Raw genomic sequence first — 17317 nt, forward strand, 5'->3', positions numbered from 1 at the left:
GTTTTTGTCACCTTTTTAAAAGCCTCAAGTGAGGGTAATTGGCGAATCTCTTCTGGCAGGTCATTCCAAGTTTTTGGAGCGGTGACAGAAAAGGACCTCTGGGAGGTCACCGCCAGTCTGGTCTTTCTAGATTGTAAAAGGTTTTTCCTGGAGGATTGGAGTGTACAGAAAGGATTGTATGAGAGGAAGCGTTCCTTCAAGTAGACTGGACCCAGGCCATGTAGGGCTTTACAGGTGATAACCAACACCTTGTACTGTGCCCGGAAGCTAATAAGCAGCCAATGCAGTGATTTTAAAATAGGTGTAATATGGTCGAACTTGGATTTTCTGGCGAACAGTCTGGCTGCCATGTTTTGAATCAATTGGAGCTTCTGGACATGGCACAAAGGTTGCCCCATGTAGAACGCATTGCAGAAATCAAGGCGAGAGGTTACTAGAGCATGTACGACCGTTTCTAGGTCCCGCTACTCCAGGTAGGGGCGCAACTGGCGTATCAGCCAAAGCTGATAACAGGCACTCCTGGCTGTCACATCAATCTGAGAAGACAGTTGAAGCGACGAATCCAGGAGCACCCCCAAGCTGCGGATGCAGTCTTTCAGGGGAAGTGTAACCCCATCTAGAACTGGTGAACTTATCTCCATACCCGGATTGGGGTTACCTATCATGAGTACCTCTGTTTTATTTAGATTCAGCTTAAGTCTATTTTCCCTCATCCAATCCATTACCAAACCACTCCGGTGACAGGGAGGTGAGTGAACTCAAGGGCATATCCCCTACAGACAATTTTGAATACCCAAGAGTTGGATGTTATTGAGGCCCAGGTGTTAAGAGAGGGCCTTAGTCTATCCCCAAAGAGGGCGGAGACAGAGTGCACAGCCCCATCTCAGAACCTCCTCTTGTCTTGTTTGGAGCCCTTCTTCTTATAGGCCGGTTGGAAGCGGGACTGAGAAGGCTGGCGATGTCCAGAAGAGGCCAAGGAAGATTGAGACGGTTGACGCTGACGGGGCCTATCTTGGGGTTGGTATTGCCGGTCTTGTGGTTGATAATGAGACTGGTACTGTGGGTACCATGGGGGCTAGTATCCAAATCAAGGTTTGGGGTTGCGGTTGGGAGCAGAAAACATGCCATGCATTCGTGCCGCGGTCTTCATACGGTAACAAAAGTTGAGCTTTTCGTCAGTGTCTTTGTGAAAAAGGCCAGACTCGTCAAATAGCATATCTTCTATTGCAGACCTAGCCTGGGGAATGAGGTCTGAGCAGCGGAGCCAAGCGTGTCTTCTAAGGGCTATCGATCCCGATAGAACCTTCAAAGCATAATCAGTTGAGTGTCTCGCGGAGATTATTTGTTGACCGCCGACCAAGTGGGCTTCGGTATGGATCGCCGCAGCAAACCTCTTCCAATCTTCAGGAAGCTCATCAATAAAGGTCTCAAGCTTTTCCATCAGGTGCTGTATATAAGCCCCCATATATGCCGCATAATTGGCAATTTTCATATCACAAGCCGCAGAGGCATAGAATTTTTTGGCCAAGGTGTCCAACTTCTTACTCTCCTTGTCTATGGGAGAGGAAGATGAACGAGGAGTGAAAGCGGTCTAGGAGCCTTCCAGTATGGCAGAATTAGGCTTTGGATGTTCAAAGAGCCATCCTGGACCGGATGGGGCAGTATAGTACAGGGTTTCAATCTTTTTTGAAGTAGAAGGAATGGAAGCTGGGGTCGCACAGGACTGTTTGGCAATCTTTTCTAAGGACGGTAGATATGCCAATGACGGAGGGGCCAGAATGGATCCATGAATCTGGCGGTTGACTGGGTCAAGAGCATCATCTTCCTGTTGGTTGCTCTCCAATTTGAGGGCTGAAGCCATCCGGATTACACAGTCCAAGACCTGACATCATCAGTAGGGGATGGTGGGTCAGGATCTCCCAGACACAAGGGGGAATGGGACCTGTCCAGGTCTTCAGGAGATGGAGAGTGAGATGGTCTAGAATAACGGTCCGGAGAGCGTTTGGAAGAACCACGTCTCAGTCTTGGAAAGGACTGACGTCAAGGTGTGTGAGAAGAAATGGAGCCGGCCGAATCATGCAAGATCTGCATTGAGGTGGTCATCTCGGTTGCAGCTGGCTGTATCAGATACTTACGTAGATGCCGTGTCTCCACAGGCAACAAGTAATTTCCCGTCTCAGCATCAAAAATCAAGTCAGGGTAGTGATCAAGGAGCTCACTGTCGACGTCCATTGTCATCCACCTCCTCTTGAGGCTGGGGCTCATCCGCATCAGTAGCAAGGGCTGCATGGTCCCGTCGAGGCAATGCTTGTTTGACCTGAGACATTAACACAGGAGGATCAGGATCCCAGATCTCCCCCTCGGATTCAGAGCCAGTATCCAGGTGTACCAGAGCAGTGTTCACATTGACCACAACAGGCTGAGCCAAAGGCAGAGAGGATGTAGCTGAGCAGATATCATCTGGTACAGGAGGAGCACCAGATACTGGGATTGGAGAAACAGAGATGGTGCTGGGCAGTCCGCGATGAGCTTTCGGTATCAGAGAGACGGAGCGAGCCCTTCTCAAAGACCGGTCTGCCTCGTGGTCCAGAGACCTCTCAAACCTCTCCATATTCCTCTTATGAGCCTTTTTTGGTTCATCTCCACAGTCTTTGGAGACCTTAGAGCAGTGATGGCGAACCTATGGCACGCGTGCCAGAAGTGGCATTCAGAGCGCTCTCTGTGGGCACACATGCTGTCGCCCTAGCACAGAGTTTGCCAGAGTATGTTACTAGAAAGCCAGAGGGACATGGCACTTTGCAATAAATAAGTGGGTTTTGGGTTGCAGTTTGGGCACTGGGTCTCTAAAAGGTTCACCATCACTGCCTTAGAGAATTTTTCCTTGGTTTTTCCCCTTCTTTTGTTAGAGGGTTTGGAGTGGGCTTTACGAGCCTCAGAGAATTTTTGCGGCTGCTCAAGCTGAGTCTCCAAGATGGAGGCCGCAGAAGTGGAAGCCGCCACAGGCTCTTTCATAGTGTGTCACCTTGAGCTTCTGGTCCCTGTTTTTGCGGGCCTGAGCGGTCATGGCCTTGTACAAGGGACAGGTATTGGTGTTGTGTGCCTCCCCAAAGCAGAGGACACACAAATCATGCCCATCCAATGTGGGCATCTTGCCTCCACATTTGCCACAATGCTTGAAAGAGGCCATCATAGCAAAGTGACCGATCAGATGCGGCTACCAGAGTCCAAAGAGAGATTGAGAGAGTGGTCAACAATTCAAGCCAGAGGTCAATTCCAAAGAGAGATTCCGTAAGAGCTGTTAGGACTGAAAACAGAGTTAGCGAAGTTCCTTGAGCTGCAGAGTGCGGCAGAATGAAGGAACTGGAGAAGAGCGGGCCCAGCAGGGGCATTTATATGGGATGGGTGGAGCTACCGCCAAAAAGTTGCAAACTAAGTTTTGCCTAGAGATTCAAGAAGTTTCCGAGCTAACTGCACAGGAGCAGTAAAAATGCATTTGTGTGATTCACAGAGACCACGAAGAAGAAATAAATATACCAAACTAAATTTTGGCCTAGGATGTACAGTACTGCCAAATCATACCCAAAGACACAGAATACTTTTTCTGGGCCAGTGTAGATGTTTTATTCTATGGATGCATTTTAGCATGGATGTCTCTGATTTGTGTTGAAATACTGCCATATGCTTTGGTTTGAAATACTCCAGAAGATTGATTACTTCTTGGTGTTTTCTTTACTTCATTGGCAATGCAAGTAACTCTCACAACATGAATGGAACTACTGATACAAACTGAGTTGCCACATTCTTGAGTTTTCAGTCCAAAAGCTATTTAATTTTTGTCATGTGCAAATGAGGCACATTGATTGTTGCACTGTTTTTTTACCACCATGTTTCAGCCTTGGCACCAGTTATATAGTAAGCACTGATTTGAGACAGCCAGGCTAGCATAATACAGTGGACCCTTGTTATACGCTGGGGTTTGGTTCATGTATGCTCAAGTCCCATTAAATATAATGACATAGCAAAACGGTGTCCCTTATAAAAAATGGGAAATCAAGGTTTGATATTTGAAATGTATCTTTTTTTGAACATTTTCAAACCGTGGATGCTTGAATCCATGTATAAGAAGGGCCAACTGTACTTAGAGTGCTAAACTTGGAATAGTGAGACTCACATTCAAATCTCTATTCAATCAGGAGGTTTAGGAGCTTCCACTAAAAATATAATGGTACGGGTAAAATGGAATGAATGCATGCAAATCAATTTCTATGCGTTTCATATTCAAGATGGTTAAGTCTGCAATCTGATCCACAATGAGTGGTGTGGGATTTGTGGGTTAAGCATAACCATGTTTAATCAAACAGACTCTACAACTGACCATGGAATATACTGCCAAATAAGTGTGGCAAATCAGGACAAATTAAACTGGTGAGGAAGAGAGTAGAATCAATGTTTGTTACTGAAAAGAACCTTGCATTCCTGCCTTGGGTCTTCTAGTAAAACAAAATAACTTATATTTGTGTGGACTGCGCCTTCAGCCATCCAAAGAATGTGCATACAAGCCATATATGTGCACACCAGTGCAAAGAAACCTAATAGTGAAATCTACCAGTATCAATATTCTTTCAATGTATGGTTAATTTCAAATGTACTGCCAAAACTCAGTTTGTGCCTATGGGAACAGGAACCTTATTTGCATGTTCTCTCTGGCTTTCTTCTCCTGTGTTCTCCATTAATTAGTTACTTTCTGGTTTGCAACAACAGACTACAGTGTGCCATCATATCCAGGCTGGTAAACCATAGTTTGTGTTAGCACAAGCCATGATAAAAAAAAAATGATTCAGACCTAACAGTAAAATACAGTAAAATGTAAGTAGATGTCATTTATAAATATTCACATAAAGCAGAAGCCTTGACAAACAAATGAATTTAATGGGATCCTGAACTGAACAATTAAATTGAGACCCAGCAACATCTTGGACTGCCTGAAGGAAGAGGCCCCTCGCTCCTCAACTGTCATCTCGGCCTCAGAGGGAGCCATCAGGCAGACCAGCAACATCTTGGACTGCCTGAAGGAAGAGGCCCCTCGCTCCTCAACTGTCATCTCGGCCTCAGAGGGAGCCATCAGGCAGACCCAGCAACATCTTGGACTGCCTGAAGGAAGAGGCCCCTCGCTCCTCAACTGTCATCTCGGCCTCAGAGGGAGCCATCAGGCAGACCCAGCAACATCTTGGACTGCCTGAAGGAAGAGGCCCCTCGCTCCTCAACTGTCATCTCGGCCTCAGAGGGAGCCATCAGGCAGACCCAGCAACATCTTGGACTGCCTGAAGGAAGAGGCCCCTCGCTCCTCAACTGTCATCTCGGCCTCAGAGGGAGCCATCAGGCAGACCCAGCAACATCTTGGACTGCCTGAAGGAAGAGGCCCCTCGCTCCTCAACTGTCATCTCGGCCTCAGAGGGAGCCATCAGGCAGACCCAGCAACATCTTGGACTGCCTGAAGGAAGAGGCCCCTCGCTCCTCAACTGTCATCTCGGCCTCAGAGGGAGCCATCAGGCAGACCCAGCAACATCTTGGACTGCCTGAAGGAAGAGGCCCCTCGCTCCTCAACTGTCATCTCGGCCTCAGAGGGAGCCATCAGGCAGACCCAGCAACATCTTGGACTGCCTGAAGGAAGAGGCCCCTCGCTCCTCAACTGTCATCTCGGCCTCAGAGGGAGCCATCAGGCAGACCCAGCAACATCTTGGACTGCCTGAAGGAAGAGGCCCCTCGCTCCTCAACTGTCATCTCGGCCTCAGAGGGAGCCATCAGGCAGACCCAGCAACATCTTGGACTGCCTGAAGGAAGAGGCCCCTCGCTCCTCAACTGTCATCTCGGCCTCAGAGGGAGCCATCAGGCAGACCCAGCAACATCTTGGACTGCCTGAAGGAAGAGGCCCCTCGCTCCTCAACTGTCATCTCGGCCTCAGAGGGAGCCATCAGGCAGACCCAGCAACATCTTGGACTGCCTGAAGGAAGAGGCCCCTCCCTCCTCAACTGTCATCTCGGCCTCAGAGGGAGCCATCAGGCAGACCCAGCAACATCTTGGACTGCCTGAAGGAAGAGGCCCCTCCCTCTTCAACTGTCATCTCGGCCTCAGAGGGAGCCATCAGGCAGACCCAGCAACATCTTGGACTGCCTGAAGGAAGAGGCCCCTCCCTCTTCAACTGTCATCTCGGCCTCAGAGGGAGCCATCAGGCAGACCCAGCAACATCTTGGACTGCCTGAAGGAAGAGGCCCCTCCCTCTTCAACTGTCATCTCGGCCTCAGAGGGAGCCATCAGGCAGACCCAGCAACATCTTGGACTGCCTGAAGGAAGAGGCCCCTCCCTCTTCAACTGTCATCTCGGCCTCAGAGGGAGCCATCAGGCAGACCCAGCAACATCTTGGACTGCCTGAAGGAAGAGGCCCCTCGCTCCTCAACTGTCATCTCGGCCTCAGAGGGAGCCATCAGGCAGACCCAGCAACATCTTGGACTGCCTGAAGGAAGAGGCCCCTCGCTCCTCAACTGTCATCTCGGCCTCAGAGGGAGCCATCAGGCAGACCCAGCAACATCAAGGTCTGCCTGAAGGAAGAGGCCCCTCGCTCCTCAACTGTCATCTCGGCCTCAGAGGGAGCCATCAGGCAGACCCAGCAACATCTTGGACTGCCTGAAGGAAGAGGCCCCTCGCTCCTCAACTGTCATCTCGGCCTCAGAGGGAGCCATCAGGCAGACCCAGCAACATCTTGGACTGCCTGAAGGAAGAGGCCCCTCGCTCCTCAACTGTCATCTCGGCCTCAGAGGGAGCCATCAGGCAGACCCAGCAACATCTTGGACTGCCTGAAGGAAGAGGCCCCTCGCTCCTCAACTGTCATCTCGGCCTCAGAGGGAGCCATCAGGCAGACCCAGCAACATCTTGGACTGCCTGAAGGAAGAGGCCCCTCGCTCCTCAACTGTCATCTCGGCCTCAGAGGGAGCCATCAGGCAGACCCAGCAACATCTTGGACTGCCTGAAGGAAGAGGCCCCTCGCTCCTCAACTGTCATCTCGGCCTCAGAGGGAGCCATCAGGCAGACCCAGCAACATCTTGGACTGCCTGAAGGAAGAGGCCCCTCGCTCCTCAACTGTCATCTCGGCCTCAGAGGGAGCCATCAGGCAGACCCAGCAACATCTTGGACTGCCTGAAGGAAGAGGCCCCTCGCTCCTCAACTGTCATCTCGGCCTCAGAGGGAGCCATCAGGCAGACCCAGCAACATCTTGGACTGCCTGAAGGAAGAGGCCCCTCGCTCCTCAACTGTCATCTCGGCCTCAGAGGGAGCCATCAGGCAGACCCAGCAACATCTTGGACTGCCTGAAGGAAGAGGCCCCTCGCTCCTCAACTGTCATCTCGGCCTCAGAGGGAGCCATCAGGCAGACCCAGCAACATCTTGGACTGCCTGAAGAACGAGACTTCTCCCTCCTTTAACTGTATTTTGTATTGTATTACGATTTTACTGTACACCGCTATGATCATCGCGGAATAGCGGTCTATAAATAAAACATATTATTATTATTATTATTATTATTATTATTAAATAGTCAGTACACCCTCTTAGTCCAGTCATGCATCCTCAAGCACAGAAATAAACATGTTACTTGCTTTTTAAAACTACAGTTTCTTCAATTAGATCAGGGCCATTCTGTTTAGAACATATTATCTGTCTTACGTGTGAGAATGGAAACAGCCAACAATAGCTCATCCTACAGCAGACGCATTGGCACTTAGTAGATGCATTAGACTACAACTCTAATGTACACAGCCTGGATGATGCTCAGTATTGCTTGAACTGGAAAGAAGCCAAATCCTCTCTCCATGTCCCCAGACAGTTCCTCGGGACTGCTAAATAAAGGGAAACTTCAATTTTGCCCTTCTTGCAATTTCATTGGGAACAAAGACCCATAGTAAGACTCTTCACTTATCCTCTTTCCCTATACATCAGGTTTTCCTAGAGAATAAGGAACACAAGAAGAGTTGTCAGGACCATGTGGCACACTTGGCCTGGAAATGACATGGATGTGGCCACTAGGTGGAACTGGAGCAGAGGTTACTACAGTTCAAGTGGCAGGTGTGCATGAGTCAGCATTTGGAAGCTGTGCATCATGGGACATCTGATGCAACATGCACAGTAGGTGAAGTCAGTGAAGGGGTGCATCATGGGATACAGTATGATGCAACATGCACTAAGTATGAAACCAGCAAGGTCCCATTGGTGGCATGGCTATCACATGACTTCACAAAAGATCATCTATATAAGGGAGAAGGTGACTATCTCTGTGGTTGGGTTGTTGTGGTCGGTGACTGGCGAAACACTTTGTTTGTTTGTATATAGAGCTGTGAGTATCCAAGACAGCTGTCTGATACTCCGTGCGTTCTTGTATATAGCTTGCAACAACTGATTAAAAGCCCTTGTCTTCGAGAGCCTTGCTGTCCAGAAGTGTTTATTTCTTCAAGCTGGAAGCTCAAGGCTGGTCAGCTTGCGTGGGAGGAATTTTTCCTTCTCAGCCTGAAGTCTTTGCAGACGTCTCTCCAAGAGCCTTCTTGTGGCGTCTTGCCTGCGTGGATCAAGTTTGCACGTGGTCGTAGTGGACACAGCGCGTCTGTCTATGCCCCAACAAGAGCCACCATCACATAGCCTATTTGTTAGGCATAACCAGTTTCCCAGCAGCACACTTAATAAATTGACTATCAAATACAATGTGCAAAAAAGCTAGAAATTTGGGGCCTGCAGACAGTGGAAATAAGCACTGAGTGGTATGTGTGTGATGCCAAGGATCCAGCTAAAGCTGGCCAGCCAGATAACAGGTATGCTCTGTCTTTGTTTCATGGCAATTATGTTCCTGAAAACTTAACATGTTAGCTTTCCTTACAGCTGCATTTTTAGAACTGTATGTACAGCACTTGTACATTAGCAAAGGACATTACAACCTTCATTCCAATTTTTAATTTTTAAATAAAATTAATATAAATTTAAAACAAAGGTTTAAATAAAATAAAGGAGAGGCAGGCTAGCTCCAAGTGTATGCCTGGAAGATGACAAGCCCTCCCTTCATCCTCCATCTTGAGGGAGAGAGAGGCAGGCTAGCTCCACCAGGCCTGCCTGGAAGAAGACATGCCCTCCCTCTGGTCCATCTCCTTTGGTCCAGGCCTCAGAGGGAAAGAAAAACTGCTGGACCTGATCCCCTCCTCGCCTCACCATTCCCTTCTCCTTTTGTGTCGTGTCTTTTAGATTGTAAGCCTGCGGGCAGAAAACCGTCTAATATCCCCTCTGTTGTGAACCGCTCGGATTCCCAGTGATTGGGCGGTATATAAATAAATCCTATTATTATTATTATTATTATTATTATTATTATTAAGAGAGATAACAAAAATCAATGGAGATGGTAAGTCTGCATTTGGAAGCTAGGCCAATTATTTTTGACATATGCAAACAGAAGTAGAAAGGTGGGTTAAAATGAAATTTGTGGAGACTGCTATTCACTTAGATATGTCTCCATTATGCAGATAATTTCCCAGAAGCTATTTCCAATAATAATACATTCAACCAATGTGCATGCAAAACCGAAAGGACTTTGAGCAATACTTTTCAAGATTTTAAAGAGATTAAGAAAAGCAGTTTCAAAAATGATAATGTAAAGAAAACCTTAAATCTAGCACTTACTTCTGTCTCCATGGAATTTCCTGCATGTTTTTACAGCAACAAAGATATCCATGTTCTTCACAGGAACTCCCTAAAAATATAATTTCAGCTACATATTTTTCTTACATTCAGCTGTGTATTGCATCAGTAAAGCTTTATTAAAAAAGCCTTCAAAACATAGCTCTATATTCCCCAACATATAAGAAACAGGTTAAGGCAGTGTAACAGTTTTCTAATACATTTTCTATCTAAACACTTAAATAATTCAACCTGTCAGTGTAACCTGTCAGTGTGGCCTAATAACACTTTCCATTAAAATTATGATAGAGATTCTGACTGAAGTGAGTTGCAACTCATTAGGGAAGCAAAGGAACAAACAGAAGTATCTGGCTAGAGCAGTACAGATACAGAAGGTATATTCTAGTATAAAGGGAAAAAAGGTAATAATAATAATAATTTGTTTTATTTATATATCGCTATTCCAAAGATCATAGCGGTGAACAGCAAGTAAGCTAATTAGCAAGTAAGCTAATTTGCCCCCAACAGTCTGGGTACTCATTTTAGTGACCTCGGAAGGATGCAAGCCTGAGTCGAGCTTGGGCCCTTTTGCTGATCTTGAACTCGCAACCTTGTGGTTTTGAGTGAATGGCTGCAGTACAGGCATTTAACCACTGCGCCACCAGGGCTCCTCCATTCACTTAACTGTCCCACTGAAATCAATGAGATATTTGAAAACAAAGCCCAAATGGTTGGAAAAGCCCCCCCCCCCCCACTTTTATTTATTCAACCTACTGTATCACAAAATGTTAATGAAACTCCTCTAATTTAATATATATTGATAATATGGTAATTCTTCCATGTTTGACTGGTGTCTCCAGGAACTAAGTTTGAGCTCTAGGAATCTGAGGCCAATCCTGGAGATTTAACAAGCCACTACTGCTGTTTCACAGCTAGCCAGCTGAATCTATTTCACAATGCCCCAAGAACAGAAAGCTGTTGACAGCTCCAAATTTGGGTCTGGGGAGTGGAGAAGCAAGCCCAGGTAATGGAGAACTGAACAGAGACGTGCAGAAGCTGCAGTGGGCCTTAGTAAAGACTAACAGAATGGAGATCAGTACTCAGTAAACATTACAAAATGCATTTAAAAAAAGGAGAGGTGCCAGGACTGTCTAAGAGAGAATTAATCCAGAAAAAGGCTTCTATGCCATAATAGAAATATTTTTTTAATTGTATGATCAATGTTTCTTAACCTTTTCTTTACTAGGGACCCCCTTTAAATATCTTTTATTGTGGCAGTTCCCCTCCCAAGGCTTAACTCAAGATTTAAAAACATAGATTGAATGGTGGAGAACTGGCAGGAAAGACTTTGACAGATGCAGGATCTGGAGGAATATACAGTTGCCCCTCCGTTTTCATGGGGGATCAGTTCTGGACTCACCATGAAAATGGAGACTTGCTTATATTCAAGACCTATTGGCTTGAATGGCGGTGCCCCCTGCGGGGACCTGCAGGTGTGCGCCATGGGTGCGCCCCCCATTTTATCCCCCTCCATTTGCCGCCCGCAAACGGTCAAGGGACGTGGACTTTAAATCCACAAAAACGGAGGAGCGACTGTACACCACTGGATACTGGCTGTTGTATTTTTGCTGCCTCGTACCGCAAAATATCTTAGCTGCCTTTGGTGGTACAGTAATTATTATACACCTTGACCTGGGATGACTGGGTTGACTTTTGCTGCTCTGTATTAGGCAGCAGCTGCAGCAACAATAACAAGTCTTAGGTTGTTCTGGAAAACTGACAAGACACTGCAACTCCTAACACCTCAGAGGTGCTGGAGGGGAAAGCATGACGTTTTCTCCTGCTTCTTCCCACCAGTTTGTGCTGGAGTGGATTGAACAACAACATGCAACCAACCCAGCCTTTGCTTTGGCTCCTGTTATGTGACTGCTACACTGTGAGGGGAAGGTGGGCTGAACACCTGAGCGACAGTAGAACTGACAGCCAGCCAACCTGCCTGCCGTTGCCCTTCTTTCTCTCCCAATCCTCTCCTTTTCATCTAAAAGCAGTCCATCAGAAACACTTCAAACCCACTGAAGGCAAACTGAGTGACAGAGAAATTAGCTAGCCAGCCTTTGCCCTTCTCTCTCTCTCTTTCCCTCTCTTCCTTTCCAGCCAAGAGAAGTTTAGCCTCCCATCAGTAATGCTTCAACACCAGCTCAGCGTCTCAGCCCAACTCCTCTGGGGTTGAATTGTTTCTGACTGGACTGGTCTCCACTGGAAAGGAGCTGGTCAGCCCACTTCCTACCTGCAATGGAGCAACCATATGACTGGAAATGTGTAGAGACAGCCAGCCAGCCTTTGCCTTGTCTCCTGTCAGGTGGCCACTCCACCGTGAGTAGGAGGTGGACTGAACAGTCTTCAAGCCTTCAAATCTTTGTGCCCCCTTGTAGGGATATTGCAGCCCCCTGGGGATCCATGGACCACAGGTTACGAACTACTGGTATACAGATACATCAAACAGTGAAGACAGTGGTGGTAGACAGTCAAACAACGTTGCTGTTGTGTACCACAGAGTCTCCTTCCTTGGAGGTCTTTAAACAGAGGCAGGGTGGCTATTTGTCGGGAATGCTTTGATTGTGATTTCATGCATGACAAGGGGTTGGACTGGATGGCTCTTGTGGTCTCTTCCAACTCTATGATTCTATGATTCATTTCTGACTTATGACAACCCTAAGAGTTGATCGTGTCATAGGATTTTCTTGGCAGAATTTGTTCAGAAAGGCCTCTGCCTTCCTCTGAGGCTGAGAGCATGTAATTCGCCTAGTCATCCAGTGGGTTTCCATAGCAGAACAGGGAATTGAACCCTGGTTCTCCAGTGTCTTAGTCCAACACTCAAACTACTACACTGCACTGGCTTATTCAAATAATAATACACAGTAAAAATGACAAAATAATTGTGTGGTTTTTTTATTAAATAGTGTAAGGAAGCTGAATTTAAAAACTGGCTTCACACAGTTACAGCACTCTATGTTGTCAAGGGTTTTCAGTTAAATGGGAAGGAAGGAAAGGAGTGAGCAGTCATGCACAAAGGATAAACAGAAGGATTTTTTTAGAAAAATAAGGAGTCATCCCAAGAAAATTTTAGTGACAATTGCTGAACTAGGGCAGGCTTACTACACGTCTCACTATTTAAGTTATACAAGCCAAGACTACAAACAAAATACTTCCAAGAACATTTACTTATTTTGATATTTTTTATAAAAAAAATGTTCACAGGAAAATAGGAACTAGTACACATGAAAATATATTGACATCAAAGTCACTAAAACCTCTCCTGAGTATCTTAACGCCCCCAAAAAGGGATGCAGGAAATTTTTCCAAGTGACTGTGTTTTATTTTTATGTGAGAGGAGTAATGGAACATGACTTGCTTGATTTTTTCAACAATAACAATACTAATACAAGTAAAGCAACAGAGGCACAGATCAGCAGATTTTGGAAAACACACAGGTCAGAGTAATCAGAAGCTAGAACAGCTTAATGGCCATCTGAAAAGTGGGATACAAATTGTCATACAATCCATAATTGCTTTCAACATGGGGAAAAGATATTCAGTTTTGACAAAGAAACTTGGAAGTCTTCCCCAGCCAAGAAGAAGTTTGTATAATGAATGTCCTTCTTCAGTCAAAAAGGAATCTCATGTCCTTTTCTGATTTTGTAAAAAGAGGATACAAAGATGTGTTTCGTTATATACCAGCTAAGCAGCTGTCATTTATACTCAGACTATTTGAATATGCACTACAATGTTGGTAGGTATTGAGAATACAGTCCTTGTTAGGCAAGGAAGAAAAATGTGTGAATACTGTCAGGACATCATTCAGGGGGAAAAAAGAACTTTACTAAGTAAGCTTGAACTGGCCTTCCAGGACAGCTATGGTAGTTCACTCACTGGTAATCTCCTGGTTAAACTATTGTAGGAGGAACATTGATGAAAACCATGTTCCTCCTCCCAGGCCAGGAGGACTTCACTGCTTGAAATAAAATCTCACCATCTTCCAGTGTAGTCTAAACTCCCAGGGCCTGACAAACTCCTAAGTGGATGAAAGAAAGGACACAAACTATGCTGCTGCTTCTCCAGTTTCCTCTTTGTAAAGACTGGCACTGCTTGTTTTTTTAATCTTTAATTTCAATTAGTATTTTCTCCAGAGTCTGTTTCTCCTCATCCTAAAAACCAGTATTTACAAGTCATGTAGGTCAGCTTCCCAGTGCCTCAATCAGCAGCTGCTACTATACACCTAGTAGCAAGAGTCACACCATTTGGTGTTGTATATGAAGCAAACTTTACTGTCTTGTATGCCTTGTTCAAAAGTGATGTAATGACTTACCACCTAAATCTTTGTTATCATGTCCTCAACCCAAGGAAACACAGCCCTAGTGAAAAGTGAAGCTATCCCTGATGCCCTTAGAAAAAGAGCTATATCCTCATTCTCTTTCACACACCATCATCCCTTTTCTCCTCCTGATCTTTTAATGTTGTGTCTTTCTCCCTCTTTGGGGCCAATATACCTGAAATTAATGTTGCACCTAACGTATCCACAAGAGTAGATTACATTCCATCAAATCCTTTTGGTTCAATGTATAAAGTTTATGACAGCCGCTTAGCATGCAAAGGGGCTTTCCAATCTGCCAAAATTATATCATGAAAAGCATCTGGCATTGGTACTTTCTTGTGTATTGAAGATACATTCTGCAAAACAGTGGTGGCACTGATTGTTCAGACAAGAAGCAATAGCTGCTTCCTCTTTATCACTGACAGTAGATCTAAAGCCTTTAACACCTTCAACAAAAAAATGGAGTCCTCCCAATAGAATTTCTGGTTGTCACTGTCTCACATAGATCTTCTACATTAGACAATTAACCATCAATCCCTTCATCCGTGGACTGTGAGAAGTTGACTTTCCCTTTCACCATCCACTCCCCTTCCTCATTATCTGATAAACTATCAACTGATAAATCAGATGTGCCATAGACTGCAACTGGCTTGCTTTTCTCTTTTCTTTTTTCTTCTTAGATCTAACTACCTCTTCTATACTCAAAATATTTTGTCTCTTTTTGAATTAGATGGCAAATCATTACATCACATTTGAACAAGGTCTCTTTCTGAATTTTTCTTGCTTAAAAGATTCTTCTGAATCAATTTTATTTGTAATAAACTGTTCTGCTACATTGGAATTAGAAACCTGTGAATCATGGAAATCTAAACAAAATTCACGGTTTCAAAAGTCATCAGACTGGCATTTCATTAAATGTGAACATGAAACATAGACTATTTAACATTACATCTGATTTCACTAATTTTGGAATCAAGTCTAAGCAGATAACTCTGTGGTTATTAAATTCCTGATCTGTTGTTTTACACTGCTCAACTCTGCAGATAACAAATGCTTCCTAGGATGCATAATGTTTCTCTTGCAGCAGAGAGTGATGTGCTCAATAGCAGCTCTCTGAAATATTGCCAGCTAAAAGCATTGGACTGAGTAGACAGAACACTTTCTTACCTTAATGGTAACTGTACTGGCAACTGAGCGGTTGTAAATACAGAATGCAGAAAATTCTCAAAACTCTGCTGCATACTATATTTGCTGACAGTGGGACCAGAGTGTGCAATTCGGTTGCTAAAGTGATGCTTATCAGTTTTTAAACTCAGAACCTCCTGTTTGGATGCCTAAGCCTCAGGTTAAGCTGTTGGGCTTCTGACAAGTAACTGATCTGCCCTTCCATGAACAATGTTGGACTAGATAGTTCCTTGCCTGACATAGTTCAGGTCTAATGTTCATTCTCTCCCCCCCACCCCCTCTGTCTGTCTGTCTGTCTGTCTCTCTCTCACCACACACACATACCATCATGGCTAAGAAAAGTGTGCTTGCAGCTACAAAAGGCACTGGGCATCAAAGGGTAAAAAGATTTTTTTATCTCCACATTCATTTGCTACTCAAAGTTGGGAATCACTTATACACATGTACAAACACTTCTGAGAAGGCACTTCAAAATGTTAGCTTATGGGTGGAGAAAGTATTAGATTCCAAATGTTAGATTATGGCTTTAGATTCAAAATCTTCATCATAGTTTAAGAAAGGACAGAGGGCAACACTTCTCACATGGCTATGCTGTGTTCATAGCAACACAGCAAGATGCATGTAATTACAAATGCTAGACAAGGTGACGTATGGTGGGTCAGTTGGAATTCTGCTTGTATTCAGGGTAGAAAAGCATAGCTTGGTAGCACTAAGACAACCAACAGAATTCTATAAGATCATGTCTTCTGTGTGATAAAATTTAACATGACTACTACTCTGAATAATGTTACCATCATTACCTCTATTTCCAGTGTTCAGATGCTAGTAATAGTAGCATGAATGTCTAGTCGTAGCAGATTGTAGGCAGTGGTGTTCATCTCCGTTACTAAGCTGAAGAGCCAGCATTGTCCGAGGACTGCTCTGGTGGGCATATGGCCAGCATGATTGCACCAAACACTGTTACCGTCCCACTGAAGTGGTACCTATTTATCTACTTGCATTTGCATGCTTTCAAACTGCTAAATTGGCAGAAGCTGGAACTAGTGACAGGAGCTCACCACATCATGCAGCACTCGGGCCTCAATCTGCCAACCTTCCAAACTTCCAATTGTCAGAATTGGTGTCTTAACCACTAAGCTACCTAGTACTTGTCCTTACATTGCCAAAAATGCAACTACTTATACTGTCAGATGCTAGTACTGGTCTTTATATTGCTGGACAGACAATTACTGCTCACAAGATGAAGATATCACCAAGCATGAGGAAAATCTAGGATTGCAGAAGCACAAAAATCTATAGAAAAATTCATAGAATCATAGAGTTGGAAGAGACCACAAGGGCCATCCAGTCCAATTCCTTGCCTTGCAGGAACTGTCAATCAAATTAAGATGGGTGGGGCAGGGGGAACACACTAGAAAATAGCTCAATGAAGATTAACTAGTTTATCACATGGGAGATATCCCATGGAGAAACGGGATTTAACACCCAAAAAAATCTGAAGAAGACATGCAAAAGCACAACATTTTCAGACACATCAGGGTTAACGCAAAGTTAAACTGTCTAGAAAGTCAACAAAATGCAATTCTTTTTTACTTTCAGGATTTTGTGGAAGTAAGAAGAATCACATTTTGTCTACTTTCTAACCAGGTTAATGTCGTGTTAATGCACCTTAACAATGACGTTGCCTGAAAAATCAATCACACTTTTGCATGTTTTTTCTACTTTAGGACCGTATTAATGTTGGGTTAACCCGGATGTCGTCTGATAATAAATCTGCTTTTGCAGGGGTTTTTCACTTTAAATCCTATTTTTGCACGGGATCCCTCCTGTGTGATAAACTCTTAAGTATGGTTAGTGGTTGAGGAATACTGTGTGTTGTGTGGGCAGGACAGAATCCATTATCACAGAGTTATGGCTGACTGAAGAACAGCACCCCCACTTTAACATTATTTTACAATTCCAATTTGTTAAGGAGGCCTCATCGAGTCTTTGAATGGAGGACATAAGACATTAACATTTTACATAAATAAAATAGCTCCATGGTAAACACAGGTA

At 44.9% G+C, this 17317-nt stretch overlaps 1 protein-coding gene across 2 annotated transcripts in view; it reads right to left on the minus strand.

The window, feature by feature from the left end:
- B3GLCT (beta 3-glucosyltransferase) overlaps positions 1–17317 on the minus strand; it is a 119700-nt gene that overhangs the window by 35968 nt on the left and 66415 nt on the right. For both annotated transcript variants that reach the window (XM_089512537.1, XM_089512538.1), the window contains one exon: positions 9709–9778. In XM_089512537.1, coding sequence (XP_089368663.1) covers positions 9709–9778 — 70 coding nt within the window. The remainder of the gene's footprint in view (positions 1–9708; positions 9779–17317) is intronic.

This window comes from Sceloporus occidentalis, unplaced genomic scaffold (assembly GCF_023333645.1).
Source record: "Sceloporus occidentalis isolate IW3139 unplaced genomic scaffold, rSceOcc1.0.p SCAF_2, whole genome shotgun sequence".
Taxonomy (NCBI): domain Eukaryota; kingdom Metazoa; phylum Chordata; class Lepidosauria; order Squamata; family Phrynosomatidae; genus Sceloporus; species Sceloporus occidentalis.